This window comes from Rhinatrema bivittatum, chromosome 4, assembly GCF_901001135.1.
Source record: "Rhinatrema bivittatum chromosome 4, aRhiBiv1.1, whole genome shotgun sequence".
NCBI classification, from domain to species: Eukaryota; Metazoa; Chordata; class Amphibia; order Gymnophiona; family Rhinatrematidae; genus Rhinatrema; species Rhinatrema bivittatum.
Window position 1 is genome coordinate 342,239,566 of NC_042618.1, and position 27,747 is coordinate 342,267,312.

Genomic DNA, 27,747 nt, shown 5'->3' on the forward strand with positions numbered 1-27,747 from the left:
TTGTTTGTCCTTCAAGGGAGAAGAAAACAAGGTGAAGTGGCTTCGCGAGCTACCATAGCTCGCTGGATCAAAGAAGTGATCACGGGCACTTATGTGGAGGCAGGGAAGCCTTTATTCCTTTAGATCAAAGCTTGTTCCACTAGGGCCCAGGCCGTATCCTGGGCGGAAGCTAAGCTACTGTTTCCTGTCGACATCTGTCGAGCAGTGACGTGGTCTTCCTTGCACACCTTCTTCAGGTTCTATTGTGAGGGCCGTGCTAACCGTACCATGGGCAGCCTCCTGCCCCGTTCGGGAGTAGCTTTTGTACATCCCATTGGTCCTGAGTCCATCTGGCTAAATGCTAGGAAATGGAGAAATTACTTACCTGATAATTTCGTTTTCCTTAGTGTAGATAGATGGACTCAGCATCCTGCCCACAGCTGCCCAGGAGAGGCGTCAAGGAATCGCCCATGAGGTGAATCTCGATTCCTTGTGGTTACAGGTAAGCCGTTGCCCTATCCCTAGTTCAGGGCATCTATAATATTGTTGGATTCAGCGCTTATGTTGGTTGAGTACAGTTGTGGTCTCCAGTTTTTAATCAAGTTGTATCCAAATTCTAATCAAGTTCTTTAATAATATGTCCACAATGGCTTTTTGAAGAGAATACTGAGTGGCTGAGATCACTGCAGGGGTATATCTAGAACATAAGAACATAAGATATGCCATACTGGGTCAGACCAATGGTCCATCAAGCCCAGTACCCTGTTTCTAACAGTGGCCAATCCAAGTCACAAGTACCTGGCAAATACCCAAAAATTAAATAAATCTCAAGCTACTATTGCTTATTAATTATTAGCAGTTTATGGATCTTTCTTCTAGGAATTATCCAAACCTTTTTTAAACCTAGATATGCTAACTGCACTAACCACATCCTCTGGCAATGAATTACAGAGCTTAACTATGCGATGAGTGAAAAAGAACATAAGAACATAAGAAATTTTGCCATGCTGGGTCAGACCAAGGGTCCATCAAGCCCAGGATCCTGTTTTCAGCAGAGGCCAAACCAGGTCGCAAGAACCTGGCAAGTACCCAAACACCAAGAAGATCCTATGCTACTGATGCAATTAATAGCAGTGGCTATTCCCTAAGTCAACTTGATTAATAGCAGTTAATGGACTTCTCCTCCAAGAACTTATCCAAACCTTTTTTTGAACCCAGCTACACTAACTGCACTAACCACATCCTCTGGCAACAAATTCCAGAGCTGAATTGTGCATTGAGTGAAAAAGAATTTTTTACGATTAGACTTAAATGTGCTACTTGCTAACTTCATGGAATGCCCCCTAGTCCTTCTATTATCCAAAAGTGTAAATAACTGATTCACATCTATTTGTTCAAGACCTCTCATTATTTTTTTTTTTTTTATAATTTATACTTTATTAATTTTTCAAAATAATACAAATAAGGATTACATACCTTACCATAAGGAATAGCATTACATTTTTTTAAACCTGTATAAGTAATTTCATCATTATATTCCATAAACTTTATCATATTGCTATATCCTCATTTTACTATGAAATTCTGAGAGTCCAATGTAAAGTAAATTGGAGCAAATTATCCATTCTTACAATCATTATCATAATTAGAAAGTGGTAGGGGTTAACAAACACATTTCTACTGAGGACACATCAGAGTTAGGTTGTTATTTCTCTTGAACGCAAAAATTTTTCTAATTGATCTGGTTCAAAAAATACATGACGTACTTTCTCTATAGTCATTATGCACTTACTCTCATTGTTTTAAAGACTTCTATCATATCCCCCTTCAGCCATCTCTTCCCCAAGCTGAACAGCCCTAACCTATTCAGCCTTTCCTCATAGGGGAGCTGTTCCATCCCCTTTATCATTTTGGTTGCCCTTCTCTGTACCTTCTCCATCGCAACTATATCTTTTTTGAGATGCGGCAACCAGAATTATACACAGTATTCAAGGTGCGGTCTCACCATGGAGAGATACAGGGGCATTATGACATTTTCTGTTTTATTAACCATTCCCTGCATAATAATTCCTAACATTCTGTTAGCTTTTTTGACTGCTGCAGCACACTGAGCCGACAATTTCAAAGTATTATCCACTATGATGTCTAGATCTTTTTCCTGGGTGGTCTAGATCTTTTTCCTAATATGGAACCTAACATCGTGTAATTACAGCAAGGGTTATTTTTCCCTATATGCAACAACTTACACTTATCAATATTATATTTCATCTGCCATTTGGGTGACGTCAGCTTTGAAACCTGACTTCGTCTCCATCTGCTGGCAGGAGAGCACATAACCCATTGGACCTGAGTCCATTTGTCTACACTAAGGAAAATGAATTTATCAGATAAGTAATTTCTCCATTGGAGAAATTTCAAAAGAAGCCTCCCAGGGAGTTGTGAGGTCCTGATGGGGCTACCCTCCCTGGACTAGGCGGACGAGTAGGGAGTTGGTGACCCTTCTTTAGCTTGCTCCTGTTACCGTGTGGCTGACATCTAATGGTCCAGATCCCTCAGCTTTCACGAGGCAGTGTTGTGACCTGCTGGCGATCCTGTCTGCACCATCAAGGACGCAGGGAAGTATCTTATTTCTTTAGGCTTCCTCTTTCCTTTCTTTTTTTTTTCTCTGCCGCTGTTTTGCTGCTAGGTTCGGGGAGGACAGGTGACTGAGGGGGTTGCAGTGCAGCAGGTGAGTTTTCCCGGCATCTGTTTTTTCAGCGGTGCTGTGAAAGGCTGGTTTCAGGCATCAAGTGCGTGTTTTTGCTCATATGCCGCATGCTGCTCTTTGCCGAGCCTGCAGAGAGTATATTCACGGCTCAATTGTTTTCATCCTATGTGCCGGGTGTGCTACTGGTAGAGAAGGCACGTCAGCAGGGCCCTCCCCTCGTTTTTTTTTTTTTTTGCTGCGTCTAAGGCGTGCCATGTGGGGCTTCTCTCTGCAGCGGGGGGGGGGGGGGCGCAGCCATTTTGGATGCTGCCGCATGGCCAGCCATGCAGTCTCCTGCAGTTTGGGGGAGCCTGGGCCTTCTCTGCATCTCTTCCCAGCTGCTTTGGGTCCTGGAATAGTTCAGGGTGACCTCTAAGGGGAAGATTTCCCTCTGGATGTGGGACCCATGGATGTTGGATCCCCTGAGGATCATGATTCTAATGACTCAGTTTTTTTCCCTCTGTTTTTGTTCTCCTTATGCACAAGGCTTTTCTGGCCAGGAAAGCACTGGGGGAGCAAGCTGACTCTCGGCCTCGACCCCTAGGGTTCTAAAGCATGAACAAAGTCTAATTTAAGAGCGAACTGAGGGATGTCGGCATCTTTTTAGCTTGGCTTCGGGTTCTGGGGACTCACAGCCTGTGGCTGAAGGGGATGATCCCAAAATGGTTTGCCTCTTTCACAGAGGAACTTGGACCGCTGATTCCACAAGTTCTTCAGGAGCTTGGAACAAAGTGCCGCAAGAAGAATCGGACTTGGAGGACGCAGGACCGGTTTTGGATGGACTGAGAGGGCCAGCTTTCCCTTCCACAAGTCTGTGAAGTTGCTGATGTTCATGAAGTGGGATACTCCTGAGTCCGGTCTGCAAGTCGGAAGAGCTATATCCTTCACCGGAGGACACCTTGGGGTTGTTGTCTCTGCCCCAAGGTGGATGCCTTGGTGTTGGCAGTCACCAAGAAAACTACTATTTCGGTAATGGGCTCCGCCGCATTGAAGGATATGCAGGATCGAAAGTTGGAGCTCCATCTCAAGTGGATTTTTGAGTTTTCCCCTCTAGCCATCAGGTCTGCAGTGTGCCACAGTCTGGTGCAGAGGGCGTGCCTCCATTGGGTCCAGCAGTTGCAGGAGTCGCATCCTGTGGGAGAAGCAGAAGCACAACTGGCGAGTTGGCTGGAAGCAGCGGTGGCGTATGGAATCAATGCCTTTTATGATCTAATCAGAGCCTCTTCACGTATTATAATGTCGGCAGTGTCCGCTAGGCAACTGCTATGGTTACGGAATTGGTCAGCGGACATTTGGTCCAAGTTGCAGCTTGGAGTACTTCCTTTTAAAGGAAAGTTGTTGTTTGGAGAAGACTTGGAGAAGGTTATGAAGCATCTGGGTCAAACCAAGGTGCACAAGTTGCCGAAGGACAAACCTAAGGGTAGAAAATTGGTACCGGCATGGACGAGGTTTCGAGACAGCAGAAGATTCCGTCAGTCTAAACGTTCTGGGGGTCCACAGTGCCAGTTTTCGTCCTGGGGGCAGTCCTTTTGAGGGGGCCATAGAGCCACCAGGGACAATTCTGGGACAGGTTCAGGAAGCACAAACCCTTCACAATGATGCAAGGCCAGCCCACTCTTAGATTCTGGCTGTCGGAAAGTATTTATTGCTTTTTTTTGACGAATGGGTCAAGATTACCATGGACCAGTGGGTCCTTGAGGTGGTAAGAGACAGCTACGCTTTAAATTTTGCTTATCTGATCTGGGATGCCTTTGTCCTTTCTCCTTGTGGTCTGCTTATGAAGCAGTTGGCGGTCCGAGAGATGGTGGATCGTTTGAAATTTGGGGGCCTTAGTGCCAGTTCCTATAGGGAAACAGAGAACAGCGAGGTATTCCATCTATTTCGTGGTTTCAAAGAAGGAATGGTCTTTCAATCCCATCCTGGATTTAAAGAAGATAAATTCAGCCCTCAGAGTTCCGCGGTTCCGCATGGAAGGTTAGTCATCGTGGCGTTACAAGGAGGCGAGTTCTTGACATCTCTAGATTTGTCAGAGGCTTATCTGCCCATAGCCGTCAGGCAGGACCACCAAAGGTTTCTGCGATTTATGATTCTCTGGAAACATCTTCAGTTTTGAGACCTTTCCTTTGGCCTAGCAATAGCACCACATATGTGTTCACCAAGGTAATGGTGGTGGTGTTAAGAAAGGAAGGGGTGCTAGTGCATCCATATCAGGATGATTGATTCATCAGGGCAAAGTCAGAGGATCTCTATTGGCAGTTAGTGTAAAAGGTGCTGGACCGATTACAGTTGCTAGGCTGGGTGGTGAATCTTCCAAAGTGTCAGCTTGTTATCTCTCAGTCCCTGGAGAATTTAGGGGCGTGGTTCAGTACAAGGAAGGGGAGAGTATTCCTCACAGAGGACAGGTTGTGGAAGTTTCAGTGGAAAATTTGTTGCCTGCTAGGGCTGTCAACGCCCAGTGATTGGGACTATTTGCAGGTCCTGGGTTCTATGGCTTCAACCTTGGAGTTGGTCCCTTGGGCATTCACACATATGTGACCTCTCCAGAGGGCTTTTCTCTCCCAATGGAATCCTTTGTCAGGGGAATTTCAGGGTCTCCTGCTGGAGGTGGAAGGCAGGAACACTCTCTCTTGGTGGCTTCTTTGGGCCAGTATGGATGGGGTGTGCCTCTGGAAGTTCCAGATTGGGTGGTGGTCATTACAATGCTGGTCTCTCAGGCTGGGGGAGCTGTGTGTCAGGATCAGGTGGCCCAGAGCCAGTGGTTGAAGAAAGAGGCTTCTTGGTCTATTAATCGCTTAGTATTCAAAAAGAAGCTAAAGACTTGGCTATTTAGCCAAGCGTTCCCTGAGAGCTAAGAGCTGATGAATCGAGCCTTTCAGTCGCTGGTCCACCAATCCCATTGTAAATATGTTTTGATTTGTACTTTATTTTAACTAATCATGTTTTGAATTGCATTCCACTTGTTCCCTGTAAGTTTAATTTCAACCTTGTTTCAATGTATCCGCCCCGAGGCGACAGTTCAGTTCTCTGTAAACCGGTGCGATATGTATTCTATACAGGAACATCGGTATATAAAAATTAAAAATAAATAAATAGAGACGACAGCGGTATGATTTGCGTTGTGCTTTTCTTCCAAGATTACAAGGTCATTCAGTGAAAGTTCTGATGAACAATGCAACTACAGTAGCTTATATCATTTGCCAGGGTGGAACCAGGAGTTGAGCAGTGGCACAGAAGGTGTAAGAATTAGTCCTCTGGGCAGAGCAGCATTTGGAGAGGATATTGCTGTCACACATTGCCGGGATGGACAATGAACAGGCGGACTTCCTGAGTCGCAAGTCATTGGACCTAGGAGAGTGGAAGCTGTCAGAGGCAGCGATGACTCTAATTTGCAAGAAGTGGGGATCACCTCATATGGACGTAATAGCGACCAGAAGAAACACGAAAGTGCCGTGGTTCTTCAGCCGAAGAAGAGAGCATGGTGAAGAGGGCATCAACGCTCTAGTTCTGCATGCTGCTGTATGTCTTTCCTCCATGGCTTCTGGTGGCAAGGTGATAAGGCGGATAGAGACCCTCCAGGAGACGTGATTCTAGTGGCTCTGGAGTGGCCACGTTGTCCTTGGATCACGGACCTTGTCAACATGGCCATAGACAGGCCCCTGAGGTTCAGCCATCTAGAGAATCTTCTCCATTATGGACCCATATTTTCAGAACAGGCGGCTCACTTCTGTCTCGCAGCCTTGCTTTTGAGAGGAGGTGATTAAGACAGTAGGATTATCCAGAAGCGGTTATTACTACCTTACTGCAGGCCAGGCGAACTTCCATGTCTATATCTTATGTGCGTGTCTGGAAAGTCTTCAAGTCCTGGTGTATGGGTCGAGATGTGCAGGCATTGCAAGCTACAGTGGCGCATATTTTGACATTCCTGCAGGAGGGTTTGGAAAAAGGTTTGGCCTTAAATTCTCTGAGGGTACAGGTAGTGGCCCTTGGTTGTCTTTGTGGTAAAGTACAAGGTTATTCCCTGTCCACGCATCTGGATGTTGTATGTTTTCTTCGTGGAGCAAAGAACTTACGACTGCCAGCAAGGAAGCCATGTCCATCTTAGAATCTGAATTTGGTGCCTACTGCTTTATGTGCGGCTCCTTTTGAACCTCTGAGGAGAGCGACTTTGAAGGAGTTAACGCTTAAGGTGGTTTTTCTGGTGGCTATTTGTTCAGCAAGGACATTATCCTGCCAGAATCTGTTTTTGCAGGTTTTGGAGGCAGGGGTGTCATTACACACACACACAGTCTCTTCCTTTCTGCCTAAGGTAATCTTGGCACTCCATGTTTATCCGACGATGGAAATTCCAGCCTTTCTGGAATTTGCATCTGATTCCTCAGCTCCTCATGCAAGGGAGCTGAGACTTTTGGACGTCCACCGGGCATTGTTACGATATCTGAAAGTCACTAATGATTTTCGTACATCGGACTACCTTTTTGTTCTATGAAATGGCCCAAGGAAAGGGTGTCAAGCTTCCAAAGTTACGATTGCACATTGGCTCAAGCAGGCAATCAGTTTGATTTATATTTCTAGGGGCCAGTCGGTATCTGAAGGCTTGAGGGTTCATTCAAAACATTCACAGGCAGCTGCTTGGGCTGAGGCCCAGCAGGTGTCGCCACAGAAAATATGCAGGGCAGCGATTGGAATTCGCTGCACACTTTCTTCAGACACTGTCAGTTGGATGTCGAGGCTCTGACTGTGGGCTGATTTTGGGGAAAGTGTTCTGTGAGCGGGACTCTTCAGGTCCCACTGAGTTTAAAAGGCTTAGGAACATCCCAGGAGTCCAAGCTGATCTAACTACGTACAGGGAAGGGAAGATTGGTTCTTACTTGATAATTTTCGTTCCTGGTGTATTTCACTGCTGCCACATTGTATGGTCTTCTCAAATGCTGAAGGTCACTTATGTGTGATTTTTCTGAGTCCCATTTAAGGCATACACAGCATTTCTAATTTCCCCTCCCCAAAAAAAATTCTTGCTCTGTTTTATTTGTGTTGGTCCAAACATATTTTGACATTTTCTAGTAACATTTGCCTTCTTAATATTGTAGATAGTCAACCATCCAACAATCTCAGCACCCTCATTGATCTAGTGGGATTCGATGTTTCCTCCCCTCCACCTCCATCATTGCCAGTGGAACCAGCATTACAACCACCACTACCATCAGTGATCCCCATCCTCCCACCACCACCCCCATTATCTGGCCATTCTCTGAGTCGGGCTTCAGGTCAAGTGGAAAACACCCTTAGCACTACCAATTCACTGTCCCTGCTGGATGAAGAGCTGCTGTGTTTAGGTAAGAGGTTAATACTTTGCTACATTTTATTCCACTTCACACCGTGTTGCACTATTTTAGTGTGTTATTACTCTGGTCTTCCACCTCTGGATCCCTGGGTGCTACCCCATAGGTGCCAGCTCTGTGAGGGTTTGAGCATCCCCATTATTAAGTACATTCCTTCACTATATCCAAGAAGAGATAATTTGTGTTGAGTTTAGCACCCCCAGTCATTTTGAAAAGTTTCTGTTATGTGCTATGCTAGAAGTTAAATGAGTTGGATGATCTGTGTCTAGTTGCAAGTGGTCATTTGTCATCATTTCAAAACCACCACAAAGTATAGCACCTCTGATGGTGTGTGCTTGATAAAGTGAACATTTTAATAGTTTATACATCATCAGCTTCTGTGACCCTGCAAGGGTGTGGGACTTACAGAAACATAATCTGTTTTGTGTACCATCTCCTTTCTCGTCCAGGATTAGCTGCTTGTGGACTATACCATGTAGAGGTGTTATATTCCTTCTCTTCCTGTTTCTTAGGATTTCTTTTCTCTGCTTTAATGGTAGGTCTGAATGATCCAGCCCCCAGTGCTGAGACAGAGTCAGCAAGAAGCAGCCAATGGAACATGTTCCAGGTATGAAACATGAGAGGAGTTTCTCTGGGAAACATGCAAAAATATCATTCTCCATCTATAAGCAGGGCTGAATTATCTTATGACATGTGGGTGATGTCATCTGATGACACCAAATGATCCCATCTCTAAGCTCAATAGAGTCTATACTGTATTGAACATGTGTGGCAGTTCCTGCATGCATGCTGCCTCGTGAGCTTCTCGTGCGTCGTTGTTTGTCCAAGCTTCCATACAGATGTACACACTCTTTTTGTTACTTCATACTTTTGCTTCCTCTTTATCTACAAACTTGTTTCAAGTTGCCTTGCTGCCGTGGCAGCCCCTCAACACTTTTCAATGCTACCAAAAAAAAAGAGGAGCAATAAAGAATGTCCAGCTCTAATGTTGGAAACGTGGACCCTTGAACCAGCTCAAGAGAAGATCCACTGAAGGGAGGCCTACAGTGGCACTCGTAGTCAGGAGGCGGAACTGGGCCAGGAGACCTGACAGGAACTTCACCTATACCAGCCCTCGTTCCCCACAGGTTGAACCCTTAGGTGCTGGGGCCGGCAGGACTTAGGCGAAGGTCTTCTGACGGAGGAAGTCTGTGGGCTGTCCGAGTCAGGACTGGCAGAAGTCTGAAGAGGCGGTGACAGTCCAGCAGTCGTGGTGGGCAGCAGAGGTGCAAAACGAAGAACCAGGCCAGAGGTCGGGGCAGGCAGAAGACAAGCGGAAGCTGGAGAACATGCCAGAGGTCAGGACGGGCAGCAGACAGAAGAATCCAGATACCAGGCTGAAGTCAAAACCGAAGAGGCAACTGAAGGCAGGAGTGTGAGCAGGAGCGGAACCACAGGAACAGAGTTGGAACAGACAGGAACACGGCAACGGAGTAAGGAACAAGCAGGAACACTAGATTGGAGGACCAAACAAGAACAAGCAACTAGCTACTCAGGAGAGTCGATCTGTTGCCAAGGCAAAGCAGAGGAGTCTGAGGCGGCCTTAAATAGGCCTCTGCTGATGACGTGGGATTTGGGGCCGGGTCGAGGTTTCCCGCCGTGGCCCCTTTAAATCCCGGGCCGATACGTGCGCGCCTAAGGAGGCGGAGCCCCAGAAGAGTTCGGCGGCGTCTACCTCGTGGGGTGAACGCCACGGCAAGCCCCCGGAGTGGCCTGGCCCGGGTTGAAGAAGGCAGCGGGGAGCACCGACGTCTGCTGGTAAGAGAAGGGGGACCCGGCTGCGGCTGCCTGCGGCCAGGTTTCCCAATAGTAGCCCCCCTCTTACGCCCCCTCCCAGGAGGACTCGGCTTGTCTGGATGATCCCGATGGAATTGGTGGAGAAGGGATTTATCTAAGATGTTGGAGGCGGGGTCCCAAGTGTTCTCCTCCGGGCCGAAGCCCTCCCACGAGATCAAGTATTCCCAACGTCTATGATGGAACCGAACATCCGAAATATCCTGTACTTGGTAGATGAGATCTTCATCAGCAACTACGTTCAGAGGCTCAGGTGGTTTATGGTGAAAAGTTGAGAGTACTAGTGGTTTTAGCAGCGAGACATGAAATACATTGTGTATCTTTAAGCTGGACGGTAAATGTAAGAGGTAGGAGAACGGGACCCAAGCGTTCAGTGACTACAAAGGGTGCTATGTACTTGGGAGCCAGCCACATGGAGGGGATTCGAAGGCGGATGTGGCAGGTGCTCACCCAGACTCGATCTCCGGGGTTGAGGAGCGGAGCCTTGCGACGGTGTCTATCCACGTCTTTCTTGGCGGAATCAGCTGCCCGCTGCAAATTGGCTTGAGTGGAGTTCCAGAGTGAGTGGAGCTGCTGGGCCCTGAGCTGCAGGCAAGGGCACCATCAGTGGAAGTGCTAAGGGTGATTTAGGCTGTTTCCCAAAAACAACTTGGAAAGGAGAGGCACCTGTTGCTGAGAGGATGTGATGATTGTAGGAGAATTCTTCCCAAGGTAACAAGGCTACCCAGTCATCTTGTTTGTCTCCTACGAAGGAGTGGAGGAATGCTTTCAAGGTGCAGTTAGTCCGCTCTGCTTGGCCGTTACTTTGGGGATTAAATGCTGACATGAAGTCTAACTGGACCCCAAACCTTTTGCAAAGCGCTCTCCAGTATTTGGCCGTGAACTGTGACCCTCGATCGGAGGTGATGTATTGTGGCAATCCATGCAAGTGAAAGATATGTTGTGTGAAAAGTTGGGCGAGTTCAGGTGCAGTAGGGAGCTTCGGAAGGGCCACGAAGTGGGCCATCTTTGAAAATCTATCAATAGTGACCCAGATGTCCTGCTTCCCCTCGGACAGAGGTAGGTCAGCTACAAAGTCCATAGAGATATGGGTCCAGGGCTCTGCTGGCACGGTGAGTGGCTGCAAAAGTCCCCATGGGCGACCAGGTAATGGCTTCTGTCGGGCACAAGTTGGGCAGGAACTAACATATGCCCGAACATCTTGACTGACGTGTGGCCACCAATAGTAGCGGGTCAGGAGTTCCAGCGTCTGGGCCCTGCCGGGATGCCCGGCCGTCAGAGAGTCGTGTGCCCATGAGAGGACTCTCTTACGCAGGTGGATAGGCACTACCATCTTGCCCAGGGGAACCAAATTGGTGGCAGCTAGATGGACCTTAGCTGGGTCTAGGATGTATTGAGGTGCAGTTGGTGTGTCCTCAGTTTCAGAGGTGCGGGAGAGGGCATCTGTTCTGGCATTCTTTGACGCTGGTCGGTATCGTAAAGAAAAGTTGAACCGGCTGAAAAACAAGGACCAGCGAGCTTGTCGAGGGTTCAGCCGTTGAGCCCGACACAGGTATTCTAAGTTTTTGTGGTCGTTGTATACCACAATTGGATGCTGGGCCCCCTCCAGCCATTGTCGCCATTCTTCGAAGGCCATCTTTATGGCGAGGAGCTCCTTATCGCCAATGCCATAATTTCTTTCAGCGGGAGAGAACTTCCGTGAATAGTAGGAGCAGGGAAGTAGCACGCCTTGCTGGAGAATTGGCTAAGGACCGCCCCCATGGCCAGGTCAGAAGCATCCACCTCAATGACGAAGGGTCGTGAAGGATTACTGTGGCATAAGCAGGAGTCGAGAAGGAAAGCCTGCTTTAGATCTTCAAAGGCCTGGAGTGCCTCTGGTGGCCAATCCTTGGCTTTGGCCCCCTTTCTAGTTAGGGCGGTGAGTGGAGCTCCTTTTTGCGAGTTGTGGGAGATGAAGTGCCGGTAGAAGTTTGCAAAGCCAAGGAAGCGCTGGAAGGCCTTGATTCCTACCGGATGTGGCCAGTCTGTAATGGCGGAGACCTTCTCGGGATCCATCTGGAATCCGGTGGTGGACACTATGTATCCTAGGAATGGCAAGGACTTCTGCTCAAACAGACATTTCTCCAGCTTGGCGAAGAGACGGTTCTCCCGGAGTCGTCGTAGTACTCGGCGCACCTCCTGTCAATGGGTGGAGAGATCCTTCGAGTACAATAGTACGTTGTCTAGGTACACAATTACAGATGAGTGGAGCATGTCATGGAAGACCTCATTCATGAGGTTTTGGAAAACCACTGGAGCATTACATAGTCTGAAGGGCATTACTAGGTACTCTTAATGCCCATCATGAATGTTGAATGCGGTTTTCCATTCGTCACCCAGTTTGATCCATACTAAATTGTATGCTCCTCGAAGGTCGAGCTTAGTAAAAACGTTAGCCCCTTGTAGGCGGTCCAGGAGTTTGGGGATGAGCGGAAGAGAATATCTGTCCCGGCGGGTGATGACATTGAGACCAAGATAGACTATACATGGTCTGAGGGAACCGTCCTTTTTAGCGATGAAGAAAAACCCAGCTCCCGCCGGGAAAGTCGAGGGTCGAATGAATCTTCTGTCCAAATTATCTTGAATGTATTGCGTCATAACTTGTATCTCTGGTAAGGACAAGGACAAACACGACCTCGGAGGGTCGTAGAGCCAGGTAGTAAGTCAATAGCACAGTCAAAGGGCCAATGCTCCGGGAGGGTCTCAGCCTTTTCCTTAGAGAAGACATCGGTGAAATCCTTGTACTGCGGTGGAAGCGTCAAGGGGGTGGCTGCCAGAGGAACACTAGGACGAGGCAACTTTGGTAAGCACACAGAGAAGCAATTTGGACTCTAAGCAGTGATTTGGAGAGTGTCCTAGTCTATGAGTGGAGAATGCTTCTGGAGCCAGGGTAGACCCAACACTATGGGATGGATCGCCTTTTCTAGAATGTAAAAAGAGACTCCTCATGGAGAACCCAGATGCGGAGGAACACGGGAGCGGTCATGGCAGAAACTCGGCCAGGAAGAGGAGTGCCGTGAATGGAGGATATCCGCAGTGGTGGGGTACATGGCAGGACAGGAAGCTGTAATTGTTCTACCACATCTGCCAGGATGAAATTTCCTCCAGCACCAGTCAATGAAGGCCAACGTTGAGAACGATCCACCTGAGTATTTCAGAGATACTGGAATCGTGCATTGGGGAACAGGATTCACACAGCCTAGGGCCAGCTCCGTAGTGACACCTAGGCTCGGGGGTTTTCCGGCTGCTCCTTACACTGGGCCAACAGGTGACCCTTGCCACTGCAATAGAGGCACAGGGCCAGAGAACAACGGCACTGCCTCTCCTCGGAGTGAGTAGACTGCGACCCAGCTGCATGGGTGCTTCTCCTCGGGCAGCGTGGTGTTCAGGCGGAGGAGCCAGCGGCCGGGAGAAGGACGGAGCCAGTGGTACCATCTACAACCAGGCTTTAACTCCCGGGCCTGCTGCTGAAGATGGCGGTCAAACCACCCAGTCAAGGTCAATCAATGCTTCAAGATCATCTGGGAGATCCCGGGCAGCGAGTTTATCCTGGAGGACAGGCCTTCTAGGTAGATGCTTCGTAGACTGTCCTCCCACCAGCCCAACTCCGACACCAAGGTATGGAATTCGATTGCATAGTCAACCAAGGGCCGAGCCCCCTGGCATGGGTGGAGGAGTTTGGTAGCAGCTGTGGAATGTCGATCTGGTTCATCGAATACTTGCTTGAATGCATGGACAAACTGCTGAATATCTCCGAGCAGGAAATCGCCTCGCTCCCACAAGGGAGAGGCCCAAGCCAGGGCTCTGCTGTCCAATAAAGATAATATGTAAGTCGTCTTTACCTGGTCAGATGGAAACTGCACAGACTGGAGGGTGAAGCGCATAAAGAAATGGTTGAGAAAACCCCAGCACTGCTTGGGGTCTCCAGCATAGCGGGGTGGCGCAGGCAGATGCAGAGATGTGGCAGGTGCTGGAGCCGGAACAGGAGCTGGAGGTGGAGCTGCAACTTGGGGAGCCGAGTCCAGGGATTGGCCAATCTATCAACTGTAGCTGCCAAGAGGTCCAAGCAGTGCTGCAGACATTGGGCCATGCCTGGAATGGCCTGGGGACCAGAAAGATCCGCCGGGTCCATGGCCTTGGCAAACTGTTGGAAACATGAACCTTTGAGCCAGTTCGAGAGTTGGAAGATCCACTGAAGGGAGGCCTACAGTGGCACTCATAGCCGGGAGGTGGACCTGGGCCAGGAGACCTGACAGGAACTTCACCTATACTAGCCCTCGTTCCCCGCAGGTTGAACCCTTGGGTGCCGGGCCGGCAGGACTTAGGCGAAGATTTCCTGGCGGAGGAAGTCCGGAGGGCTGTCCGAGTCGGGGCTGGCAGACGTCTGAAGAGGCGTTGATGGTCCAGGAATTGTACCGGGCAGCAGAGGTGCAAAACGAAGAACCAGGCCAGAGATCAGGGCAGGCAGAAGACAAGAGGAAGCCGGAGAACATGCCAGAGGTCAGGACGGGCAGCAGATAGAGGAATCCAGATACCAGGCTGAAGTCAAAACCGAAGAGGCAACCGAAGGCAGAAGCAGAACCACAGGAATGGAGCTGGAACAGGCAGGAACACGGGAACGGAGTCAGGACCAAACAGAAGCAAGTAACTGGTAACTATAGACCAGTCAGCCTGTCTTCAGTGCCGGGAAAAATAGTGGAAACTATTCTCAAGATCAAAATCGTAGAGCATATAGAAAGACATGGTTTAATGGAACACAATCAACATGGATTTACCCAAGGGAAGTCTTGCCTAACAAATCTGCTTCATTTTTTTGAAGAGGTTAATAAACATGTGGATAAAGGTGAACCGGTAGATGTAGTGTATTTGGATTTTCAGATGGCGTTTGACAAAGTCCCTCATGAGAGGCTTCTAAGAAAACTAAAAAGTCATGGGATAGGAGGCGATGTCCTTTCGTGGATTACAAACTGGTTAAAAGACAGGAAATAGAGAGTAGGATTAAATGGTCAGTTTTCTCAGTGGAAAAGGGTAAACAGTGGAGTACCTCAGGGATCGTACTGGGACCAGTGGTTTTCAATATTTATATAAATGATCTGTAAAGGAATACGATGATTGAGGTTATCAAATTTGCGGACGATACAAAATTATTCAGAGTAGTTAAATCACAAGCAGATTGTGATACATTACAGGAGGACCTTCAAAGACTGGAAGATTGGGCATCCAAATGGCAGATGAAATTTAATGTGGACAAGTGCAAGGTGTTGCATATAGGGAAAATTAACCCTTGTGTAGTTACACAATGTTAGGTTCCATAAGAACATGCCATACTGTGTCAGACCAAGAGTCCATCAAGCCCAGCATCTTGTTTCCAACAGTGGCCAATCCAGGCCATAAAAACCTGGCAAGTACCCAAAAACTAAGTCAACTTAATTAATAGCAGGTAATGGACTTCTCCTCCAAGAACTTATCCAATCCTTTTTTAAACACAGCTATACTAATTGCACTAACCACATCTTCTGGCAACAAATTCCAGAGTTTAATTGTGCGTTGAGTGAAAAATAACTTTCTCCGATTAGTTTTAAATGTGCCACATGCTAACTTCATGGAGTGCCCCCTAGTCTTTCTATTATCCGAAAGAGTAAAAAACCGATTCACATCTACCTGTTCTAGACCTCTCATGATTTTAAACACCTCTATCATATCCCCCCTCAGCCGTCTCTTCTCCAAGCTGAAAAGTCCTAACCTCTTTAGTCTTTCCTCATAGGGGAGCTGTTCCATTCCCCTTATCATTTTGGTAGCCCTTCTCTGTACCTTCTCCATCGCAATTATATCTTTTTTGAGATGCGGCGACCAGAATTGTGCACAGTATTCAAGGTGCGGTCTCACCATGGAGCGATAACAGAGGCATTATGACATTTTCCGTTTTATTCACCATTCCCTTTCTAATAATTCCCAACATTCTGTTTGCTTTTTTGACTCCCACAGTACACTGAACCGACGATTTCAATGTGTTATCCACTATGACGCCTAGATCTCTTTCTTGGGTAGTAGCACCTAATATGGAACCTAACATTGTGTAACTATAGCATGGGTTATTTTTCCCTATATGCATCACCTTGCACTTGTCCACATTAAATTTCATCTGCCATTTTGATGCCCAATTTTCCAGCCTCACAAGGTCTTCCTGCAATTTATCACAATCTGCTTGTGATTTAACTACTCTGAACAATTTTGTATCATCTGCAAATTTGATTACCTCACTTGTCGTATTTCTTTCCAGATCATTTATAAATATATTGAAAATTAAGAGTCCCAATACAGATCCTTGAGACACTTCACTGCCCCCTCCCTTTCACTGAGAAAATCGTCCATTTAATCCTACTCTCTGTTTCCTGTCTTTTAGCCAGTTTGTAATTCACGAAAGGACATCGCCACCTATCCCATGACTTTTTATTTTTCCTAGAAGCCTCTCATGAGGAACTTTGTCAAATGCCATCTGAAAATCCAAGTACACTACATACTCCCAGGAAAAAGATCTAGGCATCATAGTGGATAATACTTTTAAATCGTCAGCTCAGTGTGGTGCAGCAGTCAAAAAAGCAAACAGAATGTTAGGAATTATTAGGAAGGGAATGGTTAATAAAATGGAAAATGTCATAATGCCTTTGTATTGCTCCATGGTGAGACCGCACCTTGAATACTGTGTACAATTCTGGTCGCCGAATCTCAAAAAATATATAGTTGCGATGGAGAAGGTACAGAGAAGGGCAACCAAAATGATAAAGGGGATGGAACAGCTCCCCTATGAGGAAAGGCTGAAGAGGTTAGGATTGTTTAGCTTGGAGAAGAGACGGCTGAGGTGTGTTCATTACCTGAGGGCTGTGTCACTCAGGGAGTTCAAAGAATCATTACCTGCTATGATAGAGGTCTTTAAGATCATGAGAGGTCTTAAACGAGTAGATGTGAATCGGTTATTTACACTTTCGGATAATAGAAGGACTAGGGGGCATTCCATGAAGTTAGGAAGTAGCACATTTAAGACTAATCTGAGAAAATTCTTTTTCACTCTGCACAATTAAGCTCTGGAATTTGTTGCCAGAGGATGTGGTTAGTGCAGTTAGTGTAGCTGGTTCAAAAAAGGTTTAGATAAGTTCTGGGAGGATAAGTCCATTAACTGCTATTAATCAAGTTTTCTTAGGGAATAGCTACTGCCATTAATTGCATCAGTAGCATGGGATCTTCTTGGTGTTTGGGTAATTATGTACATCTAGAACTCAGGGTCATCATCACAGCTCTTGAGACAGTGCTGCAGGTTTGAATCTCTATTTGCTAAAGGTTGGTATAGGTTGAGCTTTTTATAATTCTAATATCAACGTGTATGAAGTGGCCAGGTGTTGAGACAAGAGCCTTGCTAGTTTTGGTGGCTGTGTAATTTATTACAAAGATTGAAGATAAGATCATGGGAGGAGGCTTGCGTGTTGGATTAAATGTAAGAACCAAAAAAGAATATTACAGGGCCTGTAGTAACCTACCAGCAAAGGGGGTTAAATCCAGCTCTGTAACAAAATTTAGACATGCTTGGGACAGATAGAGAGGGCCATGGTAGGAAGAGATTTGAGAGGTTAGGCAAAAGTCATAGGGAGGAGGAGCTGATGTTAGCTTAAGTAAGGGAATTTATATGTTCATCTACTCAAAGTGGTAAAAAAAAAGCAGAAAAGATAACTAGGCAGACTGAGTGAGCCCAATTGGTCTTTATCTTCTGTTTAATATGTGGTAGATATATTGGTGCTATAAAAAAGATTGGGTCCTCAATTGCAAATAAGGATTGGATCCATTTTACCATTCTACTCAACTGATGTGTTCTAAATGGCATGAAAGTGATAATTGCCTTTTCTCATTTTCTCATCCTTACCCTTACAGAATGAGGAAAAGGACTTGGACTTCTTCAGTGCCATGACTGAGCCCACTGTCAGGAACTCAGCTACTAATTCTCTCCTGCAGCACTCTGCACAATCCATGTGTGGTGTATCAGCACCTCTGTCATCGGCCTTTCCGCTTTCTCAGACACTTCCCAGTGGTGTTGCTCCTAGTCCAGCACCATTCTCATTTACTGCTGATGTAGCACCTGCAATGGCAGGACCTGTTAAGTCTGCACAGACTGCCCTGGGGGGCCTTTCCTCTTCTGTGGGGGGAAGTGCCTTGCATGAGCTGGAGGTGCTGGGACAACAGCTCCTGAAAGAAGCCAAAGGGTAAGAGTTTAATGACACCCTCTTGAACTATCAATATGGTCTATTTCCTTAGGGAGAACTCAGGTGGGAATGGAGGGATGGCACCAAGTCAGAAGGGAGAGCACTATCAGATGGATGAGGAAGTGATTCTTATGTGAGGCAAAGAGGAGGTGGGGGGGGGGTCAGTGTGATTTTTGTTTTATAGTCTTTAATTTCTGTTTCCATGTACGTACCCGGATCAGTCCAGACACCTGGGTTGTGACTCCGCACCAGCAGATGGAGACAGAGCAAGACCTGTCGGGCTCCCCACATATAGTGAGGCGCCACCCACAGCCCCTCAGTCTTACTCTGTCTCCAGCAGATGGGGCAGGTTCACCCACAGCCTCTGGGATCCCTGGGTAGTTTTTGTTAGTTAGTCAGGGGTATAGTTTAAAAAAAGAAGAAGAGTCTCCCTCGTCCTGGAAGCCTCCCAGGGGGGTTGGAAGGTTCTGAGGGGACCATCCCCCCCCCTGGTTGAGGCCGCTGCTAAGGGTCGAGGACCCGGCCCTAATCTGGTAGCAGCGTCGGGGGTGACACCAGGGAGCCCGGTTCACTTACCCCCGCTGGAGCAGGAGAATCAGGACCCGGGACAGCGGTGGCAAGTAAAAAAAAAAAAAAAAGTTTTGTGTTTAGTTTTTAGCCGCGCCGACTCTCCGTACTTCGTCCTTCGTCCTTCGCGGTCGGGGTTTCTTTGTAGATTAATTGATTTTAATTAGTTTTAAATTCTTCTGCTTGGTTCGCAGCGGGAAGAGGCGGATGCCGAGAGGAGCTTCTTGCCGCGTGTGCGGCTCGGCGCACGATGGGATCTGCACAAATTGTGTGTTGGGAGGCGAGGGGCCATCCGAGGTCGGTCGGGGGGGGGGGGGCGATCTCAGCCGGCATGGTCGCCACCGTGCGCCGGGCAAATTGAGGGTAGCAGTGTTGAGCCGTTCCCGCTCAGCGCGGGAACAGCGGCCATTTTAGATGTTGTTCGGGAGGCCACGCGGAAGGCTGCTAGTAATGGCGGCATGCCTCCCGCGCTTTCTCCACAGCAACGGGCCCCCGGGGGGGACGCCCCGGGGGGGGCTGTATCGTCGGCGGAGCGGAGTCTGGAGGAGGCATCTTCGGGTTCAGAGGCCTCTTTTTCTTCGGACTTCGTGCTGCTTCTCCGTAAGGTTTTGAAATACAAAAGATCCAGGAAGAAGGCGGGGAGAGCGTCGCCTGTGGGGAACTTGGAAGGTCGGTCAGAGCCCCGGAAGAGGACAGCTAGGGATAGGTCCCGGAAGGACCCACCTAGGGAGAAGCGGCCTCTGCGGGGCATCCCGCAGGACACGGACACAGATTCTACATCCTCAGATGAGGCAGATCCGGCCGCAGGGGCCCCAGGGGGGGCCGGAAAGAAGAGGAGCCAGTCCAACCGGGCACTGGCAAAGGGACGCAGGCGGTGGATGGCGATGACCCGAAAGTGGTACGCTTGTTCCGGAAAGATGAACTTGCACCACTTATTCCGGCCATACTCCGGGAGCTTGGGGTGGATGCTCCACCGTTGGAGTCCCGGCCGGGGGCCAAAATGGACCCGGTATTGTTGGGCCTTACGGGCCCGGCAGTGGCTTTCCCGTTCCACTTTTCGGCGTCGGACATTCTATTCCTGGAATGGGATACCCTGGAGTTGGGTCTGAAAGTGAGTAAGGCGATGGATAAGCTGTACCCACTGCCAGAGGACGCACTGGAACTCTTTCGCCTCCCCAGAGTGGACACAGCAGTGTCGGCGGTAACAAAGAGGTCCACGATCCCAGTCACAGGTGCTACGGCACTCAAGGATATTCAGGATAGGAAGCTGGAGCTACAACTTAAAAAGGTTTTTAAGGTCTCGGCGTTAGGGATCCGTGCGGCTATTTGTAGTAATTTTGCCCTGCGTGCAGGGCTGCGCTGGGCTCAGGTGCTCCAGGTAAATGCAGGTCTCTCGGAGGAGGAATCCACGCAGGCAGATCACCTGGAAGCGGTGATCGCTTACAGCGCAGATGCTTTGTATGACTTGCTGCGTACGTCGGCCAGGGCCATGGTTTCCGCATGCCGTCTCCTCTGGCTTCGCAATTGGGCGGCAGATGGGTCGTCCAAGGCTCACCTTGGCTCTTTACCGTTTAAAGGGAAGTTGTTGTTTGGAAAACAGCTGGATGACTTGATGCAGTCGCTTGGAGAGAACAAGGCTTTCAAGTTACCGGAGGACAGGCCCAGAGCTCGGACTTCCTTCACCAATAGGGCCCGTTTTCGGGGGAGTAGACGTTCGCGTCCGCAGAGATCGTCCAGGTCCTCTTACTGGTCCGGATCCTCCAGGTCGTCCTCGTGGTCTCAGTCCTTTCAGGGGAAAAGGTTTGGGAGACAAGGTGGTCCCTCGTCGGGAGCGGGGCTTAAGTCTTCCCAATGAAACGCGGAGGGTCCATTCCTCGTGGCAGGCTCCGGCGGTCGTCCCAAACGTAGGAGCCAGGTTGGCGTTGTTTTCCGAGGAATGGACCAAGTGGGTCCTCAGCGTGATAAGTCAAGGTTACGCTTTAGATTTTGCATGAACTCCGGCGGACAAGTTTCTCGTGTCGCCTTGCAAGGGTCTAAGCACGCGCGTAGCAGTGAGGGATACCCTTCGGCGGCTGGAAGACCTAGGCGCAATAGCCCCCGTGCCACCGAGATAGCAACGAAAGGGCCGGTACTCCATTTACTTCATAGTACCAAAGAAGGAGGGCACGTTCAGACCAATTTTAGACTTGAAAGGGGTCAACAGGTGCCTTCGCATTCCACGCTTCAAAATGGAGACGATTCGGTCGGTGGTGGCCTCGGTTCAGCCGGGCGAGTTCCTGGCTTCATTGGATCTCACGGAAGTGTACCTTCACATCGGCATTCAGCCGTTCTATCAGAGGTTCCTCAGGTTCTGTATCCTGGGCAGACACTATCAGTTCAGAGCTCTCCCTTTATGGCTCGCCACCGCTCCGCGCACTTTTACCAAGGTAATGATAGTGGTGGCAGCCCAGCTCTGGAGGGAGGGATTTCTGGTGCACCCATACCTGGACGATTGGCTCATCCGGGCCAAGTCCGAAATATTGTGTCGTCAGGCGGTCTCCAGGGTCCTACAGCTCTTGCGCTCCCTCGGATGGGTGGTCAATCTCACCAAGAGTCGATTGGACCCTTCCCAGTGCTTGGAGTATTTGGGAGCGCTGTTCAACACAAAGCTGGGCAAAGTCTCTCTTTCCAAGGAGCGTGTGTGCAAACTTCAGAGTCAAGTGAGGTGTTTGTTGTCCCTGCGGAGCCCTCAGGTGTGCGATTATCTGATGGTTTTAGGCTCTATGGCATCAACGCTAGCTTTGGTTCCCTGGGCCTTCGCTCATCTACGTCCGTTGCAATCCACTTTGCTTTCCCGATGGAAGCCGGCGTCGGAAGAATTTCACCTCCCGCTTCCGCTCATGGACCAGGCGAGGTCCATTCTGCAGTGGAGGCTCCACTCCGACCATATGACATGTGGGGTATCCCTGCTCATGCCCAATTGGACAGTAGTCACGACAGACGCCAGTCTTTCTGGCTGGGGAGCGGTCTGTCGGGGACGCTCGGTACAGGGGCAGTGGACCAGGGATCAGTCACAGTGGTCCATCAATCGCTTGGAGACCAGGGCAGTGACGCTGGCGCTGCAAGCCTTCCTCCCGCTGATTCGGGGAAAGGCGGTCCGAGTGTTATCGGACAATGCAACCACGGTGGCCTACATCAATCGCCAAGGCGGGACGAGGAGCCAGCTAGTGGCAGAGGAGGCACACCGCTTGATGTGTTGGGCGGAGCGGAATCTCAGCAACATTGCGGCATCTCAGATCGCCAGCGTCGACAATGTCCAAGCGGACTTCCTCAGCCGCCATCGGCTGAATCCAGGGGAATGGGAGCTGGCGGAGGTTGCTTATCGCTTCATCTGCGACCCGCCCCCAGATCGCGTCCCGGCGCACTAGCGGCCCGCTGGCGCGCGGGGATTTACTTCTCCCTCCGGGAGGCGTAAATCCCCCAACAAAGGTAAGGGGGGGTTTTAGACAGGGCCGGGCGGGTGGGTTAGGTAGGGGAAGGGAGGGGAAGGTGAGGGGAGGGCAAAAGAAAGTTCCCTCCGAGGCCGCTCCGATTTCGGAGCGGCCTCGGAGGGAACGGGGGTAGGCTGCGCGGCTCGGCGCGCACCGGCTATATGAAATCGATAGCCTTGCGCGCGCCGATCCCGGATTTCAGCGGATACGCGCGGCTACGCGCGTATCTACTGAAATCCAGCGTACTTTTGTTTGCGCCTGGAGCGCCAACAAAAGTACGCCTATTCGCGGTTTTTGAAAATCTACCCCTATATGTGGGGAGCCCGACAGGTCTTGCTCTGTCTCCATCTGCTGGTGCGGAGTCACAACCCATGTGTCTGGACTGATCCGTGGTACTACAGGAACAAAAATTATCAGGTAAGAAACTAATTTTCCTTTCCCTGTACGTATCCAGATCAGTCCATACTCCTGGGTTTTGCCTCCCTTCCAGCAGATGGAGACAGAGAAAGTTTCACAGGTACCGCCTCATAACCCGGTGTGCCACTTGCTGCTCCTCAGTATTTCTCTGACTCCAGCAGATGAAGGTGGGTCAAAACTTGCAGTTCTGCCCCAAGTTTTCCTACCAAAAAAAAAAAAGTGAGAAATTTTCAAGACACTAGTCTCTCAGGACCATCCTCCCTGTTTGTAGCGAGCAGGGGTTGTGAACCCCAAAATTTGCTCCTTTGGATATCGGGGATGACAGCTGCTGGTCCAGTTCCCTCCCCCTTCAGTGAGGGTCTCCTGTAGCCTCTGCCATTTCTTCAGGAAAGTATCCTTTCTTCTTTCTCTGCTTTGCCCTCTGTCTTCCTTTGGAATGTTTTTTGATTTTGCAATAAAGTAAAAAAAAAAAAAAAAGAGTCAGAGGACAGGCAGGGCAGCAGAGAGGGCTGCGAGATGGGACCAGGTAAGATCCACCCAGTCGGCGGTGAGTGTGCTGGACCTTTCTATCCACTGTTGGGATATAAATCCCACTTTTCTTAATATAAATCCTTCTTCCCTGTACGTACCAGGATCAGTCCAGACTGCTGGGTTATGCCTCCCGTCCAGCAGATGGAGTTAGAGAGAAAACTGAAAAGGCACCCCCTATATACTCTGGTGCGCCCCCTGCGATCCTCCAGTATATCTCTGACTCCAGCAGATGAGAGAGCATAACCTGCGGTCCTGATCTCCTGTAGTTGGGGAAGTTTCCCTGTCAGGTTTGATTTAATTATATGGCTTAAAGTTTTTGGTGACTAGCTCATTATAAATTTCAGAACTAATTGTGCCAGTTTTGGAGCCATAGCAGGCAAGGCAGGGTACTACCCTGGAGCCTTTTTCCCGGAGTTTTTCTATCTGCCCAGCCCAGTGAGAGGAGGGGAGTATTCATCGGTGGGCCGGTCACTCTCCCTCTCCGCCTCCTGAGAAGTATTAATTCCTCGGAGAATTAGATTTTATGGGTGTGGTGCACCCTCTGCCGGCTCCCAAGTAAAAAAAAAAAAAAAAAAGGTTTTCAAGTTTGCACGGCTGCTGGTGGCAGCGCTTCAGGCGTTTAAAAAAAAAAAAAAAAAAAACGAGGTGATTTTTTTAAGTTAGCCTGCTCACTCACTGTGGTCTCCGGAAGGGGTGGCTTGTCACCCGGGACTTTGTCGCGCCATTTTCGCGCCGTTTCTCTATATTTGAGCATGCCTCGAGGAAGCGTTTGTGCGGCGTGTGGGGAGCCGGGTCGTCGGCTTTCCCGCGAGGGCCTCTGTTCCCGGTGCCTTCCCGGGGGGGAGGGGCCCTCGCGGAAGACAGCTGCGGCCAGTATCTCCCTTTCTCCACGGCAGGAGGCAACTTCAGAATCGGGCAGACCGCGGCACTCCTCCCCTCCGTTCTCAGAGGCAGCGGCCATTTTGGGGCAGTCGGCGGCCATTTTGGGCGATCTCGATCGCGAATCAGTATCGTCGGAGGAGGGAGAGGACCTCCCACCTCAATTTCCTCCAGATCTTAGCCCTCATCGGCCTAGTGCTTTATCGGGGCTCCTCTCTCAGTCGACTAGAGGAGCCAAGGGAGGTCCCGCTAAGAGGCCCCACCCTTTTTCTTCACAGTTTGTTCTCTTGCTTCATAAAGCTTATTTGGAAGCAGAAGCTGAATGGGAGCAGGCTGCTCCTATTCCTGATAAAAAGGGCAAACCCGCCGCGGATCCCACTGTCTCGGGAACTCCTATTCCAGCCCTTCCTCCTAAGCCTCCAGCGCATGTTCCTATTGATCCGGTCTTACCGGACACTCCCACCCCGGATTCAGGAATGGATATAGGGGGCGGGGATCCGGTCGAAGGGGACGACCCTCAGATTCTCAGATTATTTCACAAGGAGGAATTGGATCCTTTAATCAGTCATGTGCTCCAGGAACTGGGAATTCCGGTACCCCAGAGTGAGTCAAATGCCCTACCGGGTGACTTAGAATTGACCGAACTCCGCACTCCATCGCATGCTTTTCCCTTTCATAATAAGCTTGCTCAGATTATCTACCGAGAATGGGATAATCCGGAGGCCACTCTTAGAGTTAGTCGGGCTATGGATAAACTTTACCCGCTACCTGCGGATTCCTTGGAGTTGCTTAAGGTGCCTAAAGTAGATTCGGCTGTCACAGCCATGGCGAAACACACTACCATCCCGGTGACGGGAGGTACGGCCCTAAAGGATCTTCAGGATCGGAAGTTGGAGACCTTATTAAAGCGAATATTTGAGGTTTCAGCATTAGGAGTACGGGCGGCGCTTTGCAGTTGCATGGTGCAACGAGCTACCCTTCGCTGGGTACAACAGATGTTAACATCACAAGATCTACCCCCGCAAGAGGCGGAACAGGCCAACCGCATGGAATCCTCAGTAGCCTTTGCTGCGGATGCCTTTTATGATCTGCTTCGCACCTCGGCCCGCTCCATGTCTTCCGCAGTATCGGCGAGACGACTACATTGGCTACGTCACTGGGCTGCCGACTCGTCCTCTAAAGCGCAACTGGGTTCTTTTCCTTTTCGCGGTAAACTCTTATTTGGGGACGAGTTAGAGCAGTTAATCCGTTCTCTGGGGGAGAACAAGGTATTTAAGTTACCGGAGGACAGACCTCGGTTTTTTCGGTCCTCGGGAAATTTTCGCGGTCGCTTTCGCGGACAGCGTCGTTTTCGCTCCGGTAGAGGCTCCTCCTCCTCCTATTCTACTAGACAACCTACCACGCGTTCTCAAGCATGGACTCCTTCCTTTCGTGGCAGGCGGCCAGCGCGTTCCACAGCGTCGCATTCCTTTGCCGCCGCCAAAACATCTCAATGAAGGGACGCTGGCTCATCCCTCAGTTCCGAAAGTGGGAGGACGTCTTTTTCACTTTCGGGAGGAATGGGCCAGAATAACTACCGATCAGTGGGTTCTAGACATCATTCATTACGGGTACGCATTGGAATTTGCATGGCCCCTACGCGACCTGTTCCTCATTTCTCCCAGCGGTTCCCAAGCAAAACAGCAGGCGATTGCGCAGACGATAACTCGGTTACAAGACCTGGGAGCTATAGTGCCTGTCCCACCTTCCGAACAACGAACGGGTCGCTATTCCATTTACTTCATCGTCCCAAAGAAAGAAGGCACTTTCCGTCCCATTCTGGATCTGAAGAAGGTCAACAGGGCGTTACACATACCGCGCTTCCGGATGGAAACTCTGCGCTCTGTTATCGCAGCGGTCCACAAAGGCGAGTATTTGGCTTCTTTGGACCTCACAGAGGCTTACCTGCATATAGGAATCCAGGAGTTCCATCAAAGGTTCCTCCGCTTCATGATAATGGGCTCGCATTTCCAGTTCTGTGCTCTTCCGTTCGGCCTTGCAACAGCTCCGAGAGTTTTCACCAAGGTCATGGTAGTGGTCGCTGCAAGTCTCCAGAGAGAAGGTGTTCTCGTACATCCGTATTTAGACTGGCTTATCCGAGCAAAGTCCCTATCTCTCTGCGAGGAAGCGGTACAGAAGGTGCTTCTCCGGCTTCACTCTCTGGGTTGGGTCGTCAATCGCTCCAAAAGTTGCCTGATACCCACCCAGCGATTGGAGTTTCTGGGAGCCTTGTTCAATACCAGTCTAGGCAAGGTTTTCCTTCCTCGGGCACGGATGGAGCGCTTGCAAACTCATGTTCGCCGTCTCTTGCTTCACCCCCTGCCGGGGGCGTGGGATTATTTACAAGTTCTTGGCTATATGGCATCCACTCTGGATTTGGTTCCTTGGGCTTTTGCGCATATGCGACCTCTACAGAGAGCGCTTCTATCCCGTTGGGACCCCAAATCGGAGGAATTTCAAGTGCCGTTGCCACTCTCCGAACCAGCACGGACCAGCCTGCAATGGTGGTTGCATCCACTCCATCTCCTCCAGGGGGTCGATTTGGAGCCCCCTCAATGGATCATTGTCACGACAGATGCCAGTCTGACCGGTTGGGGAGCAGTCTGTCAATCTCAGTCCACTCAGGGGCGTTGGACGCCTTCGCAAGCCAAGTGGTCAATAAATCGTTTGGAAACCAGAGCGGTTCGCCTGGCGTTGCAACACTTTCTCCCTTTGATCCGGGAACGGGCGGTCCGGGTCCTGTCCGACAATGCGACCACGGTAGCATACATAAACCGGCAAGGCGGGACAAGAAGTCAGCTGGTAGCCTCCGAAGCCACTCGATTAATGGCTTGGGCGGAACAACACCTGTCTCGTCTTGCAGCGTCACACATCGCCGGAGTCGACAACATTCAAGCGGACTACCTCAGCCGGCAACAGCTAGATCCGGGAGAGTGGGAGTTGTCTCACAAAGCACTCAGGACTCATCATCCAACGGTGGGGAACTCCCCAGCTGGATCTCATGGCGACGCACTCAAATGCCAAGGCGGCTCGCTTCTTCAGTCGCAGATGAGAATACGGGTCGGAAGGTGTAGATGCCCTGGTTCTACCCTGGCCCGTTCGCGTTCTCCTCTACGTGTTCCCTCCGTGGCCGTTAGTGGGGAAAATATTGCGCCGCATCGAATCTCACGCGGGTCCAGTTATTCTAGTGGCTCCAGAGTGGCCAAGGAGACCATGGTTCGCAGACCTGGTCAACCTAGCAGTGGACGGCCCCTTGCGTCTCGGTCACCTGCCTCATCTGTTACGGCAGGGTCCAGTATTTTTCGACCAGGCCGATCGCTTTTGTCTAGCGGCTTGGCTTTTGAGAGGCGTCAATTGAGAAAGAGAGGTTATTCGGATTCGGTCATTACTACTCTTCTGCAGGCGCGTAAGCCTTCTACTTCGGTTGCCTATGTCAGAGTATGGAAGGTATTCGACGCTTGGTGCAGGGACTTGCAAGTGCCTCCGCGACGGGCTACGGTGTCTCATATTCTAGCATTCTTGCAGGAGGGTCTAAAGAAGGGTTTATCCTATAATTCCCTCCGTGTCCAGGTGGCGGCTTTAGGCTGTTACCGCGGTAAGCTCGACGGGGTTTCCATTGCCATGCACCCTGACGTAGCGCGGTTTTTAAAGGGAGTTAA

General features: G+C 49.7%; 1 protein-coding gene across 8 annotated transcripts in view; it reads left to right on the plus strand.

Moving 5' to 3' along the window:
- GGA3 (golgi associated, gamma adaptin ear containing, ARF binding protein 3) overlaps positions 1 to 27,747 on the plus strand; it is a 238,775-nt gene that overhangs the window by 142,087 nt on the left and 68,941 nt on the right. For all 8 annotated transcript variants that reach the window (XR_003856543.1, XM_029600548.1, XM_029600549.1 and 5 more), the window contains 3 exons: positions 7,813 to 8,058; positions 8,604 to 8,671; positions 17,857 to 18,185. Coding sequence is in view for 7 of the 8 variants with exons in the window: in XM_029600548.1 (XP_029456408.1) it covers positions 7,813 to 8,058; positions 8,604 to 8,671; positions 17,857 to 18,185 (643 nt within the window). In the remaining variant the exon portion in view is untranslated. The remainder of the gene's footprint in view (positions 1 to 7,812; positions 8,059 to 8,603; positions 8,672 to 17,856; positions 18,186 to 27,747) is intronic.